Here is a 16,955-nt window from a genome sequence, read left to right on the forward strand (position 1 = left end):
TTGCCCTTAGGAAATTAGCTGTATGTACCACAGTTTATCCATTCCTCTACTGAAGGACATTTGGTTGTTTTCAGGTTTTGGTGATTATGAATAAAGCCTCTATAAATATCTGTGTGCAGGTTTTTGTGTAGACAAGTTTTCAACTCCCTTGGGTAATACCAAGGAGGACAATTGCTAATTCAGGTGGTAAGAGTATGTTAGTTTGTAAGAAGCTGCCAAACTGTCTTCCCAAGTGGCTGTACCATTTGGCATCCCCACCAGCAATGAAGGAGCGTTTCTGTTAATCCATATCCTTGCCATCATTTGATGTTGTCAGTGGTCTAGATTTTGGTCATTCTACTAGGTGTGTAGTGGTATAAAATTCATTCTTTAAATTATAAAATATTGTCATATGTTAGAGAAAATTTGGAGACTAAGGAAAAGAAAAATAATCCCCCATCTTATCATCCTAACAAAACTACTTTTGGTATTTTGGCTGTCTTTTATTTAGGCATCTTATATGAAGTTGAAATCATACTGTTATATGTAATTTGTAATCTAATTTTTAAAGTTAATACTTTATTTTCCAGAACAGTTTGATTTACAAAAAAAATCAGACAGTTCCCATATATCCTTCTCCCACCTCCACCATATAGTTTTTCCTTTTATGAACATCTTACATGAGTATGGGCCATTTGTTTAAATTAATGAACCAATATTGATATGTTATTACTAAGTTAAGCCCATAGTTTGTTCACATTTCTTTAGTGTCTAGTCCTAATGTCTTTCTGTTCCAGGATCCCATCCAGGATACCACATTACATTTAGTTGTCATGTCTTTTTAAGCTCATTTTGGCTGTGACAATTTCTCGGTCTTTCTGTGTTTTTGATGACCTTGAGTATTGATGACCTTGAGTTTTGAGTATTGGGCAGGTGTATTATAGGATGCCTGACTATTGGAATTTGTCTGTGTTTCTTTTTTTTTTTTTCACAATTAGACTGGGGTTTTATTTTGGGGGGCAGGAATATTATAAAGTACCATTTTCATTAGTTCATATGAAGAGTACATACTGTCATTATGATTTGTGATGTTGATCATCTGGCTGAAGTCATGTTTGTCAGGTTTCTACATTGTAAAGTTATTCTCCGCAGCCCCTCTCCCTCCCCTACTGTACTCTTTGGATAGGAGTCACACTCTATGCAGCTTACACTTAAGGAGCGGGGAGTTACGCTCCCCTCCTCTAGAGTGTAGTATCTGTATAATTTAGAATTGTTCTGCATAGGAGAAGGGTGCCTCTTCTCCCCCATGTATTAATATATTCAGTCATTTATATCATTATGGGCTCATGGATACAACCCATAAACCAGTACTGCTTTATTTTATTGCTCCAGTTGTTCCAGCTTTGACCATGGGTAGGTCTTTCAGTTGGCCCCTGTGCCTTTTGCCATACACCCCCATTAATGTTTGGGTTGTTTTGTTTTGTTTTGTATTTGAGTACTTCTTTACTTTCTGGCACTACAAAAGGCTCTGGGCTCATCTTGTGTATTTCATGCCCCAATCCTAGAATCAACCATTTCTCCAAAGGGTCCTAGTTCTTTTTATGGGGGAATGGTATTAGAAAGCAGGATCTGGGCACTAGATGTGGTGGTAGCTAGTAGGATATAACTTCTTTCAGGTCCTCTCAGCTGACAGCAAAAGAATATATGTGTGTATATTAACCCCTGAATATACACATGTCTATAAATATTTCTATATGTAACTATCTTTATCTATATTAAATTAAACATGAGTTCTTACTGTAGCTTTACTCCATTACCATATGGATTTTTTTGTCACCCTCCCTTGCAGATCTGTACATTTCCACTTCAACAGTGAGAAAATTGGCTCCCCACGTTCACCATTCATTTACTTAATTGTTCAATTCCAGGATACATATATAGCAATTGTTACCTTGTACTCTGGGGAAGCGATTTTATCGACTAGAGTATAGTACTTACGTGCAGTCCCTTTTGCCTTTATCTTACAGAATTCATTTCAGTTACTTAGGCCTGTACCTTTCCCCCCTACCCCCTTTAGTGAGATTGTTTGAAATACTTTTGAAATACAGTTAGATTCTCTTGTCACAGTCTGGGATTCCCAACCTACTAGCTGATTTTTTTTTAAATTTGCATACATTAAGGTTTACTCTTTGTGTTGTAAAGTTCCATAAGTTTTGACAAATGCATTATGTCGTGTTTGTGCTGTTACAGTGTCATACAAAATAGTTTCACTGCCCTAAAAATCCCCTGTGCTTCACTTATTCATGCTTCCCCTCCCTCCACGCCCCTGGCAACACACATTTTCTAGAATGTCGTATAATCGGAGTCATACAGTATATAGCCTTTTCAGATTATCTTTCCCATAGCAATATGCATTTAAGGTCTCTCCCCCTACACCGTGTCTTCTGTGACTTGATAGCTCATTTCTTTTTATAGCTGAATAATATTCCATTGACGGGATGTACCACAGTTTTGTTTGTCCATTCACTTAAAAAGCATATCTTGGTTGCTTTCAGGTTTTGGCAATTATGAATAAAGCCAGTGTAAACACTTGTGTGTGGGTTTTTGTGTAAATATAAGCTTTCAAGTCAATTGGGTGAATACCTAGTAGTGTGATTGCTGGATCTTATGGTTGAGACTACATTTGGCTTTTTAAGAAACTATCAGTCTGTATTCCAAAGTGGCCATACTGTTTTGCATTCCCACCAACAATGAATGAGTTGCTCTTGTTTCACATCCTCACCAGCATTTGGTGTCATTTGTTTTTTTGGATTTTAGCTATTCAAATAGGTGTGTAGTATCTTGTTTTGATTTGCAGTTCTCTAATGATGAATGATGTTGAGTGAATTTTCATATTCTTTTTTTCCCCTAGATTTTATTTATTTGACAGAGAGAGCAAGAGCACAAGCAGGGGGAGCAGCAGAGGGAGAGGGAGAAGCAGGCTCCATTGAGCAGGGAGCCTGACATGGGGCTTGATCCCAGGACCCTGGGATCATGACCTGAGCTGAAGGCAGACACTTAACCCACTGAGCCACCCAGGTGCCCCGCTTTTCATATTCTTACTTGCCATCTGTAAATATTCTTTGGTGAGGTGTCCGTTCATATCTTTTGTCCAGTTTGTAATTGGGTTTGTTTTTTTATTGTTGAGTTTTAAGAGTTCATTCTATATTTTGGATACAGTCCTTTATCAGATAGGCATTTTCCGTATGTTTTTCCCCCAGGCTGTGGCTTGTTTTTCATTCTCTTAACAGTATCTTTCACAGAGCAAAAATTTCTAATTTTAATAAAGTTCAGCCTAGCAACTTTTTCTTTCATAGATCATGTTTTTGTTGTTGTACCTAAAATCTCTGCCATATCCTAGATTTTCTCCTATGTTACCTTTTAGTAGTTGCATTTTAGAATCCACTTTTTAAAAAAAAAGATTATTTATTTGACAGAGAGCTAGAGAGCACAAGCAGGGGGAGCAACAGAGGGAGAGGGAGAAGCAGGCACCCAGGTGCCCCTATAATCCACTTTTTAACATAATATTGGCCCAAATATATTTCTAGATATTTTCTCCATCTCTATAATTTTAAATGATTGCTTTATAGTTAATTTGTGCTATAATTTTAACTATTCATCCCTCTGTTGTTGACTTTTTGTAAGAACAGAAATTTGGAAACGATCTTTTTCTTTGTTCAGGATTATTTCATTTTTTCTTTCAACATATACTTGAGAGTGGTCTACATGCAAAGGTAAAGTTCTTGCTCTCTCGGAGCTCCTATTTTGATGTTTTCCTTTGGATAAATTTTTCAGTAATGCCGTTTTAATTGAAAATATAAGAACAGGGTGACTCAGTCGTTAAGTGTCTGCCTTCGGCTCAGGTCATGATCCCAGGGTCCTGGAATCGAGCCCCACATCGGGCTCCCTGCTCAGTGGGGAGCCTGCTTCTCCCTCTCCCGCTCCCCCTGCTTGTGTTTCCCCTCTCGCTGTGTCTTTCTCTGTCAAATAAATAAATAAAATCTTTAAAAAAAAATAAAAAGTATTGAGATAATAATTTTGCACTTTTTAAATTGTTGACAAGATTTGCTGTTTATTGAAAGAAGCTCAAACATTTTAGAAACCTTTGGCCATTTACATTCTCTAGTTATACTTCTCTTTTCCTATGAATAAATTAGGTGTTTTAAAATGTAAGATGCAAAATGTTATTTCTGAAACAAAATGCTATTATTTTTGAAACAAATTCCAAAAAATTTCTTTATTTAGTGGTCCAGACTAGTAATTTTGTGTAGATGCATCCACACTTCACTTTTGGCTATATTCGGCTTACACATGTTTGAATCTCTTATCTCAAGAGTTTAAGGGCAAAGTACAGCCTGATTGCTAAGACAGTTAGTCAATACAAATATTCCCTGACTTGATTATTTGCCTAAAGTAAGATAGCAAGGAGGTGGAGTTAGATGAAAAGGAGCCGATCTAAGCCAGTCAGATGCCTTAACTGCAAAATTAGCAAGGACAGATCTTCAAATTTCAATAGAGTAGTTACTTGTTTTTATAGTCTAGTGTCTAGTATTGTTGTGTACCCACTAACTGGGCAATGAACCAGTGAAAAGTCAAAGTAAGGGTCTCTCTTCTGATGTGTCAGGGGTCTGTTTTCTCCAACTTGTGAGTCTTCACCCAATTTCTAAGAAGATCTATTGTGGAGAAAGTAGGGAGGTTGTTTAAAAAGCTTTGTGTAATTGAAGAAATAACAGGTACGTAAAATTTTTAAAAACTGCTCATAGTTCTAGTCACCCTAACTCAACTATTTTCATATTTTACACATTGTGCCTTTTCTTGGGTGAAAATATTTTACGTGCTCATCACAATAGACAGTATTTTGCATTTAACATAAGGACTTTTCCATGTAATGTTGCATATAGATTTTATAGATATAGATATTTTTAAAGAATAATTGGTCCAGGGGTGCCTGGGTAGCTCAGTCAGTTAAGCATCTGACTCTTGGTTTTGGCTCGGGTTGTGATCTCAGGGTCATGAAATTGAGCTCTGCATCGGGCTTGTGTTCAGTGCAGAGTCTGATAGAGATTCTTTCTCCCTCTTCCTCTCCCTCCCACTGTGCTCCATCCCATGCTTGCTCGTGCTCTCTCTCAAATAAATCCTAAAAATAAAAAACCGGAAAAAGAATTGTATGGTCCATTTGCTTGATGTACTTGAATGTCTTTATTCAGAGTAATCTAAAAGTAGAATAGGGATTATGTTTCACTCTGATGATGGACTACTATTTCACATTTATAAATGAGGATATTATATAATAATTTTTATTTTTTTAAGATTTAATTTTTAAGTTATCTCTACATCCAGTGTGGGGCTTGAACTCATGATCCTGAGATCAAGAATTGCATGCTTAAAGATTTTTTTTTTTTTAAAGATTTTAAAGTATCTATATCCAACATGGGGCTTGAACTCACAACCCTGAGATCAAGAGTCACATGCCCCACCTACTGAGCCAGTCAACTTTATTGAGGTTTAATTTACATGTGGTCAGATGCACACAGCTTAAGTGCAGAGTTTGAGTTTTGACAAAGGTTTAGACCCATTTAACCACCACCCCAATCAAGATATAGAACACTTCCATCATTTCTGAAAGCTTCCTTGTGTTCCTTTGCATTCAGTATTTACCCCTGCCCCCGCAGACAGCCACTGATCTGATTTTTACCACTGTAGAATAGTTTTACCTATTCTGGTACTTCAAGTAGATGGAATCAAATCAATCAGACCCTTTTCTGTCTCACTTCTTTTGCTCATTGTGTTTTTGAGATTCATCCATGTTGTTGTGGATATCAGTACTTTGGTCCTTTTTACTACCGAGTAATAGTCCCTTGCATGAATATGCCACAATTTTTTTTTTATCTGTTCACCTTTTGATAGATACTGGGCTGTTTTTAGCTTTGGACTATTATGAATAAAGCCTCAGTGAACATTCAACTGCAATTGTTTGTGTGGGTATATTTTCATTTCTCTTGGATAAATACCTAGGAATGGCGTTATTAGGTAAATGTATGTTTAATTTTATAAGAAATTGCCAGATTGTTTTTGCTTTATGCTCTCATCAACAATGTATGAGAATTCCAGTTCTTCTACATCTTTGGCAAAACTTGGTTTTGTCCTCTTTTTTTATTTAAACCATTCTTGTGGACATGTAACCACTTTGTTTTAATTGACATAATTGGAATTTATATCATATTGCTTGCAGTTATAGGAATTTATTGTCTGTTTTTTTACAGGCTGCCTCTGAGGGACTAATCGTCCTTTAATTGCTTTCTTGAATGTCACAGGGGGCCAAGATAGTATTCTGCTTACCACACAGAATGGCTCCTTGCTGTGGTACATTTAGTGATTGGCTCTTGTCATATTTCCATCCATATTTAGTTTCAGTATATACAGCTTCCTTTACAGTATACAGATCCTGACAATTTAGAGCTTTTTTCCGCCCTGCTTTTCAGAGTGTTTATATTAGCTTTACCATTTCCCCAGCTGGCTAACTTTAGTTGAACAAAAGTCTTGTCTAAAGCCACCTCTGCTAGCTAGCTAAAGGCCTCTGATTGGACCAGATTTTGGTCTTATGTAAAAAATGAGAATTTTATTAAAATTGTTAGGTATATTTTTATAATGCTGAAAACATAAAGTAAGTTTTAGGTATCCTCTAGTTACCTAAAGAAACAAAATTTTGGTCTTACTTGTGGATTGTTGGGTTTTTTACTAGCCGCCTTTTTTTTTCCTCACATTTCATTATGAAAAATTTCAAACATACAGAAAAGTTGAAGGAAATGCCCAGTGAATACCTGCATACCTACCGCCTAGATTTTATAATTAACATCTTGCTGTATTTGTTTAATCACATATCTGCTGAAAATGTTTTGATAGTGTGTTTAAGTCATTCCCTTTCTTTATGGAAGAACATAGATGAGTAGGACCCATTGGGCAGTAGTTACTTTTGTGTGGTGTAGGACTAGGTGGTTCTCTGATGCAGTGGTCTTATGAAGGGGATTCCCTTTTTGTGATGGGTCGGCGTAGGTTGAGAGCTCAATCATTTTTTTTTAAATGAATTCCAGCTAGATTATATTACAAAGACGAAAGACAAGGGAGATTGGTGATAGGAAGGATTTGTGTCATCAGGAGGCCAACATGCTACTAACCTGCTTGCCCAGCTGATAAAAATACTGTCACACGAATAGCTATCATTTATTGAGTGGTTACCATGTTCTAGAGCTTTATCTCATTTTAGTTCTCATTCTGTTAGCTATAGGTATTAGCACCATTTTATGGATTAGGAAACTGAGGTTTAGTGAGATTGAATAATTTATCAATGTCTCATCTGTTAAATGGCACAAGTGGTACTCAAACCCAAGTCTGTCTGACTCTAAAACCCATGCTTTGAACCAGAAGTCTACTGCTGGAAGTTTCCTTTATTGCAGAATTTATAGTATTCTTTTATGTCTTTAGAATTGTCCAAATTGGGCCACACTTAATTTGAGCTTGGGAGAGTGGCATTCTTGTGGAAAAGAGGATATCATATAAACATTTTTATGATTGTGAAGGCCTCTTAATTCTTGAGGAGGGAGGGCCCTTTTTGAAATTAAACGTCCTGGGGTTTTTACTGACCTCATTTCATTCTCTGAAGAATGAAGGAATTTCCAGCCTTGTATTAAATTGTGGAATGTATAGCATTCCTTTTGTAGGTGAACTAAATAAACATTAGCAAGTGTGTTTAGAATGTGACACTGGTAGTTCGTTCCTGTCTTTATTTATTTATTTTTTTAAAAAGAGATTTTGGGGTGATAGCCAATTTGAAGCTTGGTCTTTCTCATAAAGAAGTGAAACTGAGCAAGCTCCCTTGCTCCCTGGCTATTGGAGTAAGCCCCACTTAGGTTTCTCTGATGACTTTTGGGGCTTGTTTTTTGAGTGACCCAGAAACAGTGTATTCTAACTTGAAAACTGAACGGGTGGAGGAAGTGTGCGTTGAAAGCAGTAGTTCTTAACCAGAGGTTAAGAACTTTTGAAGCCAGTGGAAGCCGTGGACCCCATACTAAGGGTGAAAAATACGTATATGCACAAATACAGTTTTACAAACAAATGCTATAGGTGTTTACCAACCCCCAGCCTATTGACAGAATACCCGAAATTAAAGATCCTTTAAAGGGGAAAAAATTGGGGAGCTGAAAAATAAGATTTGAGCATAGTTGTTAAACTTTTTTTCATAAATGTGCATTTCATAAAATTGATTATACTAACATAAAAATCTTGTTTTAGTATCCAAGATGTTCAGTCTCTAAAGTGAGTTTTCCCTGTTTTGTTAAAAAAAATTTTTTAAGGGCATTCATGAGTAAGTTAAGATTCCTAGGGGTAGATGAAGTTCTCCATGTTGATTTTTAATTTTTGCTTTTTATAATTATATTTCTTCTACCAGCAAAACATTTTCTCAGAACTACTAATAAGGCTAAAGATTTAGATGAAATCCTTTGACAGTCCCCAACCTGAGGTTTCCATTTCTTCTTCAACCAACATTTCTTCAACAGCTACACAATACTTACTATGCCTTGTAATGCGAGTGTTCAGGTATTTTTCCCAGCGAGTTACATGTTTCATTACATTAATCCTCACAACAATCCTTTTAGGGGCTTATTATTATTATCCCCATTTTACACATGCACAAAATAATGCTAAGAAAGGTTAAATGACTTAGTTAAGACCAGTGCCTGTACTAAAGGCAGGGCCAAGATTTGAATCCATAGCTTCAAAGCCCATTTTTCTCTCTGTTTTATCGTCTGGCTCTGTGATCAGAGTTGATTATTTTTTTCTGATTACTAGTTTGATCTGATCCAAATTTTAAAAGCCCAAATTTCTATCGGTGGAAGGGGTGCTTTTATTTTTTTCTATAGCTGGCCAATTGTAAAATTACTGAATTTTTTTTGTGTGTATAAGTTAGACTTTAGGTTGTCAAATGTCTAGAGTGCTGAATTTACTGATTAGATTGTTAAACCCAAAAGGAAGGAGGCTTAGCAGGGTGATCTCCTGCCTGTTCTGTTTATATAAATGGATGTTTCAGATACCAGAGTTTGACAGAGACAGTTCCAGTGTCTGAAAAGTTTGTGGAAGGCTTGTTACTAAGCTTAGCATCATTTTCAGGAAGGAAAAATCCTAATGGTTTGGAACTGAAAAAGAGCTTAACTCTAAAGGGTAGTAGATAAGCTTTTATCACATTGACTAAAGGCCAGGTGTATGTTTCCTAACTCTTGGGGGGGATAGCTATGGAGGGAACCTCCAGGTCAGCTAGCTGCCTAGTGGTTTTTGCTGAGACAGCAGGCGCAGGGTCAGCATTGTAGGAAGGTAGTTCAGTTTGCTGAGTGAGTTTTGTGAGACTCAGCATCTTTCTTGACAAAATTATTGTTCTTCCAAACCTTTTACTTTTCCTAGTTGCAGCCTTTGTATCCATTGTAACAGGGAGGAGAATGAGTAGGTTGATTTACTATATAACTTTAGATGTAGGTTTTTTTAGTTTGAACTGATGACCCAGGGCTTTAAGTGAGATAGCACAGAGCAGAAAGAAGAGTAGATAGAATGCTAAGAGAGATTAATGTAATTGGGAGGACAAGGGAAGTTGGTTCAGATAATAAAATTTCAAAATTGCCTTTTTAAAAACTAAGTGATAAATTATTTGTATGAGGATATATACCACTTAACTCCCAAGGTGATGAAACTTGGTATAAAGGAAAATTAAATTGACTGATTTGGAGATACGGGGTGAAATCAGATATAAATATAAAAATTATCTTAAGTCATACTTTTGAATCTTTACAAATTAAAGGAATGCATTTTGTAAAAAATTTCTTCTAACAGAAATTTTAGGAGGTTTAAAAAGAACTAAGTAGAGTTCAAATGGCAGCATTATTAAAAGGCACTTTGATTGTATTGTATACATCCTTGGTTAGGATGAGGAAATTAGCTTTGAAAGCTTTGTTTCCTCTGCAGCTTCACCATGTGCTTTCCTGAAGCTATATGTGGGATTCTAGCATAGAGGAAGGGCAGGTCCTCTCACCTGTTTCCATTTTTCCTCCCTGCCATAAGTTCATAAACACTTTTACACATTATGATCTATAAAAATGTAAACAGCTTTTCTGGAACCAAATTAATCTTGATTTTATGGTTCATACTGCGTAACACTGGAGTGGGGGCAGGAGGGTGGAGATATAAGGTGTTTGGACCCTTCTGGTTTATGGGATTTCTTTTTCCCTTTTTCCCCTTAGGAACGGCGTGAATGTTGAGGGGGCGACACACAAGCAGGTGGTGGACCTGATCCGAGCAGGCGAGAAGGAATTGATCTTGACAGTGTTATCTGTACCTCCACATGAGGCAGATAACCTAGATCCCAGTGACGACTCGTTGGGACAATCATTTTATGATTACACAGAAAAGCAAGCAGTGCCTATATCGGTCCCCACATACAAACATGTGGAGCAGAATGGTGAGAAGTTTGTGGTGAGTGTCAGCCAACTCAATCCTCAAAACATTTAGCTTTTATTTCCCCCCAGTCTCGTCATACATGATACAAGAGCACTAGAAGTAATCACCGCAACCTAGATCAGTTTGTCTACCAGGAAGATGGGTTCACACATATATAAAAGACAGTGACCATGATTTTTTGCAGGGGGTGAAGTACAGTAATAAAGAGGATTTCTGCTTAAGTATAATTCCATTTTCTTTCCAGACAGTTTTAAGTTTGCATTCTGGTCTGTTGTAAACATGTGTAAGTTGGTTTTGTTTATTTGTTTGTTGTTTTATTGGTTGCCATATCTCTTTGTTAATAGCAGTCTCTCACTATTGACTCTGTAGAGCTATAGAGCAAGATTAATTTCAAAAGGTGGTATCTTCCAAAACATTTCGGTAATACAGATTTTGTCCACATCAGAACCTACAAGTGCCCTACACTTCTCTCCACATCTTGTTCTTTTTCGTTTTCTTTGGAGATATCTATGTGAATGATTAACTTGGGTTTTCTGCAAGGTCCTAATTATACTCTGACTACAGTAACTATTCTATACATTTCCAACCTGTTGCTGTTGTAGATGTGCAGGAAAGCCCACCCTGAGTTCTGGATAATATGTGCCAGCCCCTTTTTTGAGTACCTTTGCTTGTTCCTCAAAACCTAATAGCTGCTGGTAGCCAATCTACTTATTTTTTCTCTTGATTGAGGTATGCTTTATTTGCCTTTGATTATTTGGGGAGTGTTGATATAATGAGAAATTCATTATTCTTTGTAGAAAGTGCAGTGAGTTCTGTTAGATACTGGCAAACAGACTACATGTGTTTCAAGGTGAACTACAGGTGTTTCAAGGTTGCAGTCTCTGAAATTGGGATTTGTTCCCTGTATAGGAATGAGCCACAGGACATTTATGGTAAATTCTTTTTAGTGGAGAGATGAGAAAAGCAAGCAGAGAAGCCAGAAAAGTTCAGAAGGATCAAATAATGTTTGACTGCATCTTTAATTTAGCTGGTGATGATAGCACATAGCACAGTTTATGTCAGCTTGGTCTATGGATTCTCAAAGTCATATACACAAAGTTTAGAGTTTTGTGTTTCGGAGGTGCTATACTTTGAATCACAAGGCATGTAAAAAGTAGAAATCAAGGTCAGCTCCTAAAAGTAGAGCAGATTGAATGTTGAGACCTTTTGGGAATTACCTGAGACCTTGGGAGCCTCTGTAGACTTTAGAAAAGGAATGAAACTGAGGGGAAGAATGAAGCGGGGGAAATCGGAGGGGTAGACGAACCATGAGAGAGGATGGACTCTGAAAAACAAACTGAGGATTCTGGAGGGGAGGGGGGTGGGAGGATGGGTTAGCCTGGTGGTGGGTATTGAGGAGGGCACATTCTGCATGGAGCACTGGGTGTTATGCACAAACAATGAATCATGGAACACTTCATCTAAAACTAATGATGTAATGTATGGGGATTAACATAAGAATAAAAAAAAATAAATAGAAAAGGAATGAAACTACTAATTATCCCTTTTAAGAAAATTAACATTATTGAGCATAATTTACCTACATTAACATTCACCCACGTCAAGTGTCCGGTTTCATGAGTTTGGATAAATGTACATAGTTTTATAATCACCATCATCCAATCAAGATACAGAACATTTTCACCACCCCAGAAAGTTCCCTCATGACCCTTTGCAGTCAGTCCTCTCCTCATAACACCACCCCTGTCGACCACTGATCAGCTTCCTGTTAGTATATTTTGCCTTTTCTAGAATGTCAAATCAACAGAATCATATAATAAATAGTTTTTGGTGTCTGGCTTTGTTCATTTAGTATAGTCTTTTTAAGATTGATACATGTTGCGTATATTAGTAATTTGTTCCTTTTAATTGCATTTAATTTTTAATTGGGTAAATTTACTGCAATTTGTTTATCCAGTGGCTTGTTGATGCATGTTTGGGTTGTTTCCAGTTTGGGGCTATTATGACTAAACCATGAAATAACATTAATGTGTGGGCTTTACGTAGATGTATGTTTTCATTTCTCTTGAGTAGCTGGAAGTGGAATTGCAAGGTGATATAGTAAATGAAAGTTTAACCTTTTTTTTTTTAAGGTTTTATTTATCTGTTTGAGAAAGAGTGAGCACAAGTGGTGGGGGAGGGGCAGAGAGAGAGACAGGGAGAAGAACAAGCAGACTCCCCACCAGGCAGGGGCCCCATGCAGGGCTCAATCCCAGGACCCCAGGATCACGACCTGAGTCGAAGTCAGATGCTTAACTGTCTGGGCCACCCAGGCGCCCCTAACCTTTTTTTTTTTTTAAGATTTTATTTATTTATTTGAGAGAGAGGAGCAAGAGAGAGAGCATGAGCGAGGGGAGGGAGAGGGAGAAGCAGACTCCCCTGCTGAGCAGGGAGCCCAGTGTGGGGCTTGATCCCGGGATCCTGGGATCATGACCTGAGCTGAAGGCAGACGCTTAAACCACTGAACCACCCAGGCGCCCCAGAGTTTATTTTCATGTACTTAGTGGCCATTCTTATATTTTCATTTGTGAAGAGTTCAACTTTTTTTTAAAAAAGATTTTATTTTTTTGAGAGAGAGAGAGAGAGCATGAAAGAACGATTGGGGGCAGGGGCAGAGGAAGAGGGAGAAGCAGACTCCTTGCTGAGCATGGAGCTGATCACAGGGCTCTATCCCAGGACCCTGGGATCATGACCTGAGCCACCCAGGCGCCCCTCCCATTTTAAAGCTTAAATTATTTATCTTTTTATTTTGTTGTTAAGCGTTCTTTATGTATTTGGAGTCCTTTATCAGAGAGGTGTTTTGTAAAGTATTTTTCCCAGGCTGTGGCTTGCCTTTTTAAAAAATCTTTTATTTATTTTTTTATTCTGTTCAGTTAGCCAGCATTTAGTACATCATTAGTTTTTGATGATAGTGTTGAACGATTCATTAGTTACATATAATACCCAGTGCTTATTACCACATGTGCCCTCCTTAATACTCATCACCCAGTTACCCCATCTCCCCACTCCCTCCCTTCTGTAACCCTCAGTTTGGTTCCCGGAGTCCAGAGTCTCTCATGGTTTGTCTCCCTCTCTGATTTCTTCCCATTCAGTTTTCCCTCTCTTCCCCTGTGGACCTCGCGCTATTCCTTATGTTCCACATATGAGTGAAACCATATGATAATTGTCTTTCTCTGCTTGACTTACTTCACTTAGGATAATCTCCTCCGGTTCCATCATGTCAATGCAAATGGTGGGTATTCATCCTTTCTGATGGCTGAGTAATATTCCATTGCATATATGAACTACATCTTCTTTATCCATTCATATGTTGAAGGACATCCTTTTTATTTTATTTTTAACAATGTCTTTCAAAGAACAGAAGTCTTGAATTTTGATGAAGTCCAGTTTATCTGTTTTCATTTATGGATAATTCATATTCTAAGACATCTGCTTAACCCAAGGACACAGATCTTTTGTTTTCTTGTAAAAGTTTTATAGTTTTTTTTTTTTTAAAGATTTTATTTATTTATTTGACAGGGAGAGACACAGCGAGAGAGGGAACACAAGCAGGGGGAGCGGGAGAGGGAGAAGCAGGCTTCCCGCCTAGCAGGGAGCCCGATGCGGGGCTCAATCCCAGGACCCTGAGATCATGACCCGAGCTGAAGGCAGATGCTTAATGACTGAGCCACCCAGGTGCCCCAAAAGTTTTATAGTTTTAACTCTCTGTTTTTATAATAACTTTATTGAAATGTGATTCACGTACCAGCAATTGTACATCTTAAGTGTATATAAATCTGTGGTTCTTAGTTTGTATATGTGCTGCCGAAGCGAGCACTGAGGTTCTTAGTTTGTTCACAGAGTAGTGCAACCATTACCACAGTCAGTTTTAGAACATTTTCATCACCTTGGAAAGGCTATACCCTTTAGCCACCATCCTCCAAACCTCCCATCTGCTCCCTACAGATCTTTCTGTCTCTATAGATTTGCCTATTCTGGACATTCCATATAAATGAAATCATATGTGTTCTAGGGTTTATCCATGTAGCATGTATCAGCCAAGTAACATTCCGTTGTCTGGATACACCACATTTAATTTCTCTCTTCTTCAGTTGACGGACGTTTGGGTTATTTCTACTTTTGGCTGTTATGAATAATGCTGTTTTGAGTTATGTGTGTACAGTTTATTATGTGGATATATGTTTCATTTCTCTTAGATATTACATAAAAGTGGAATTACTGGGTCATATGGTAACTCTTATGTTTTAACCTTTTGAAGTTAAAACTGTTCTCCAAAAAGTGGCTGCGTTGTAATTTTCAGTTATGTTTAGGTCTGGGATCCATTCAGAGTTGATTCGTGTATCAATACTGTATGATGTAAGGGTCAAGATTTTTTTTTTTTCCATATAGATATCCAGCTGTTTCAGCAACCTGTGTTGAAAAAGAATATCCTTTCACCATTGAAATACCTTGGCTTTATTGTTAAAAATCCACTGAACATATATATGTGGTTCTATTTCTGTATTCTGTTCCATTGGTTATGTCTGAACATTTCAATATGTTATTTTGAGGTTGTCCTCTATTTAGTGCCTTTTCCCTTGAAAAGGGAAAAGGGAATAGCCTCCTGGTTCTTTGTACAGTGAGTCATTTTGGATTGTATCTTGGATATTGTGAATGTTGCATTGTGTAGGCCCAGAGTTCTGTGATATTCCCCTGAGGAATGTTGATGTTTTGTTTTACCTGGCTGCCACCTGTGGGCAGTACTCAAGTGTCGGTTCAATTCTTTCAGACTTTTCTGTGCTAGTTTGAGTCTGTTCTGCTTGTATATCATTCAGGGAAGGATCAGTGTGAGAAGTATGTGGTGTTCATTCACAGAATTAAGGCATCCTTTTCTCTGTTTCTCTTTTCTGGAATTCTCCACTCATTCTGGTGGCAGCCATGCTTGCCTAGAATCTTTTCTCTCTTTCCTCCAGACAGCAGAATGTCAGAGTTTCTATTGGAATTTTAGTTGCCTAAGTCAGGCTACTTTGTGACTGATGCCCACTATCAGGGCAGAGCCCCCTAAAAGCAGGAACTCCCCCCAACCCTGTGGGGTGCTCCATGTTTTGACTCCCCTCTGCAATCTGCCTGCATTTAAGTTGTAGTATTCAGAATCCTCAGGTAATTGGTTTTTGCATTTTGTCTAGAGTTTGTAGTTGTTATCACTGGAAGGTTGGTCTTTGGGGGAATCTTCAGTTCTATCAAATTTTTTTTAATGTATAATGAAGCTGTTGCCTTCTTGATGAATTGGCCCCTTTAATGTTATGAAATATCTCTTTATCTTCTGTAATACTCTTTGTTCTGAAGTCTTTCTCTGATACTATCTTATAGCCACTAATAGCCACTTCACCTTTTTTAAAAAAAAGATTTATTATTCATCTGAGAGAGAAATAGTGCAATTGGGGTGGCGGGTATGGGCAGAGAGGGAGAATCCGCCCCCCCCAGCAGACTCCCCACTGAGTGCGGAGCCCAACACAGGGCTTGATCCCAGGACCCCAAGATCATGACCTTAGCCGAAATTAAGAGTCCGACGCTTAACTGACTGAACCACTTAGACACCCCTCACCTTTCTTTTGTTTATTGTTTTCATTGAGTATCTTTTCCATCTGTTTACTTTTAACTTATCTATATAACTGTACTTAAGGTGAGTGTCTTATAAACAGCATATACTTGTGTCTTGCTTTTTTATCCAATTTGGCAACTTCAGTCTTTTATTTGGAGTCTACTTACATTTCATTTAATTATTGATATAGTTAGTTTTATATCTACCATATTATTGTTTGTTAACTATATCTCATCTTTTCTTTATTCCTTTTTCCTCCTTTCCTGACTTCTTTTTGATTAATGGAGTATTTTTTTAGATTTTATTTTATTTTATTTTTTAAAGATTTTATTTATTTATTTGTCAGAGAGAGGCAGCGAGCACACAAGCAGGGGGAGCGGCAGGCAGAAGGAGAAGCAGGCTCCCTGCTAAGCAGGGAGCACGATGCAGGACTTGGACCCAGGACCCTGGGATCATGACCTAAGCTGAAGGCAGACGCTTAACTGACTGAGCCACCCAGGTGCCCCAGATTTTTTTTTTTTTTTTTAAGTAATCTCACCGTGGGGCTTGAATCTACAACCCTGAGATCAAGGTCACATGCTCTACCAACTGAGCCAGCCAGTCGCCCCAATGGAATTTTTTTTCTTTCTTTTTCTTAGAGAGAGAGAGAGCATGAGTGGGGAGGGGCAGAGGAAGAGAGAATCCCAAGCATCGCAGAGCCTGATGTGGGGCTCAGTTTCATGACCCTGAGATGATGATCTGAGCCAAAATCAAGAGTCAGATGCTCAACTGACTCAATCACCCAGGAGCCCCTGGGGTATTTTTTTAATGATCCTAT

At 37.9% G+C, this 16,955-nt stretch overlaps 1 protein-coding gene across 1 annotated transcript in view; it reads left to right on the forward strand.

Moving 5' to 3' along the window:
- SNX27 (sorting nexin 27) overlaps positions 1-16,955 on the forward strand; it is a 65,848-nt gene that overhangs the window by 12,875 nt on the left and 36,018 nt on the right. Inside the window, exon 2 of the mRNA XM_006728377.3 lies at positions 10,302-10,533. Coding sequence (XP_006728440.1) covers positions 10,302-10,533 — 232 coding nt within the window. The remainder of the gene's footprint in view (positions 1-10,301; positions 10,534-16,955) is intronic.

This window comes from Leptonychotes weddellii, chromosome 4 (genome assembly GCF_054177405.1).
Source record: "Leptonychotes weddellii isolate Sample4059 chromosome 4, ASM5417740v2, whole genome shotgun sequence".
NCBI classification, from domain to species: Eukaryota; Metazoa; Chordata; class Mammalia; order Carnivora; family Phocidae; genus Leptonychotes; species Leptonychotes weddellii.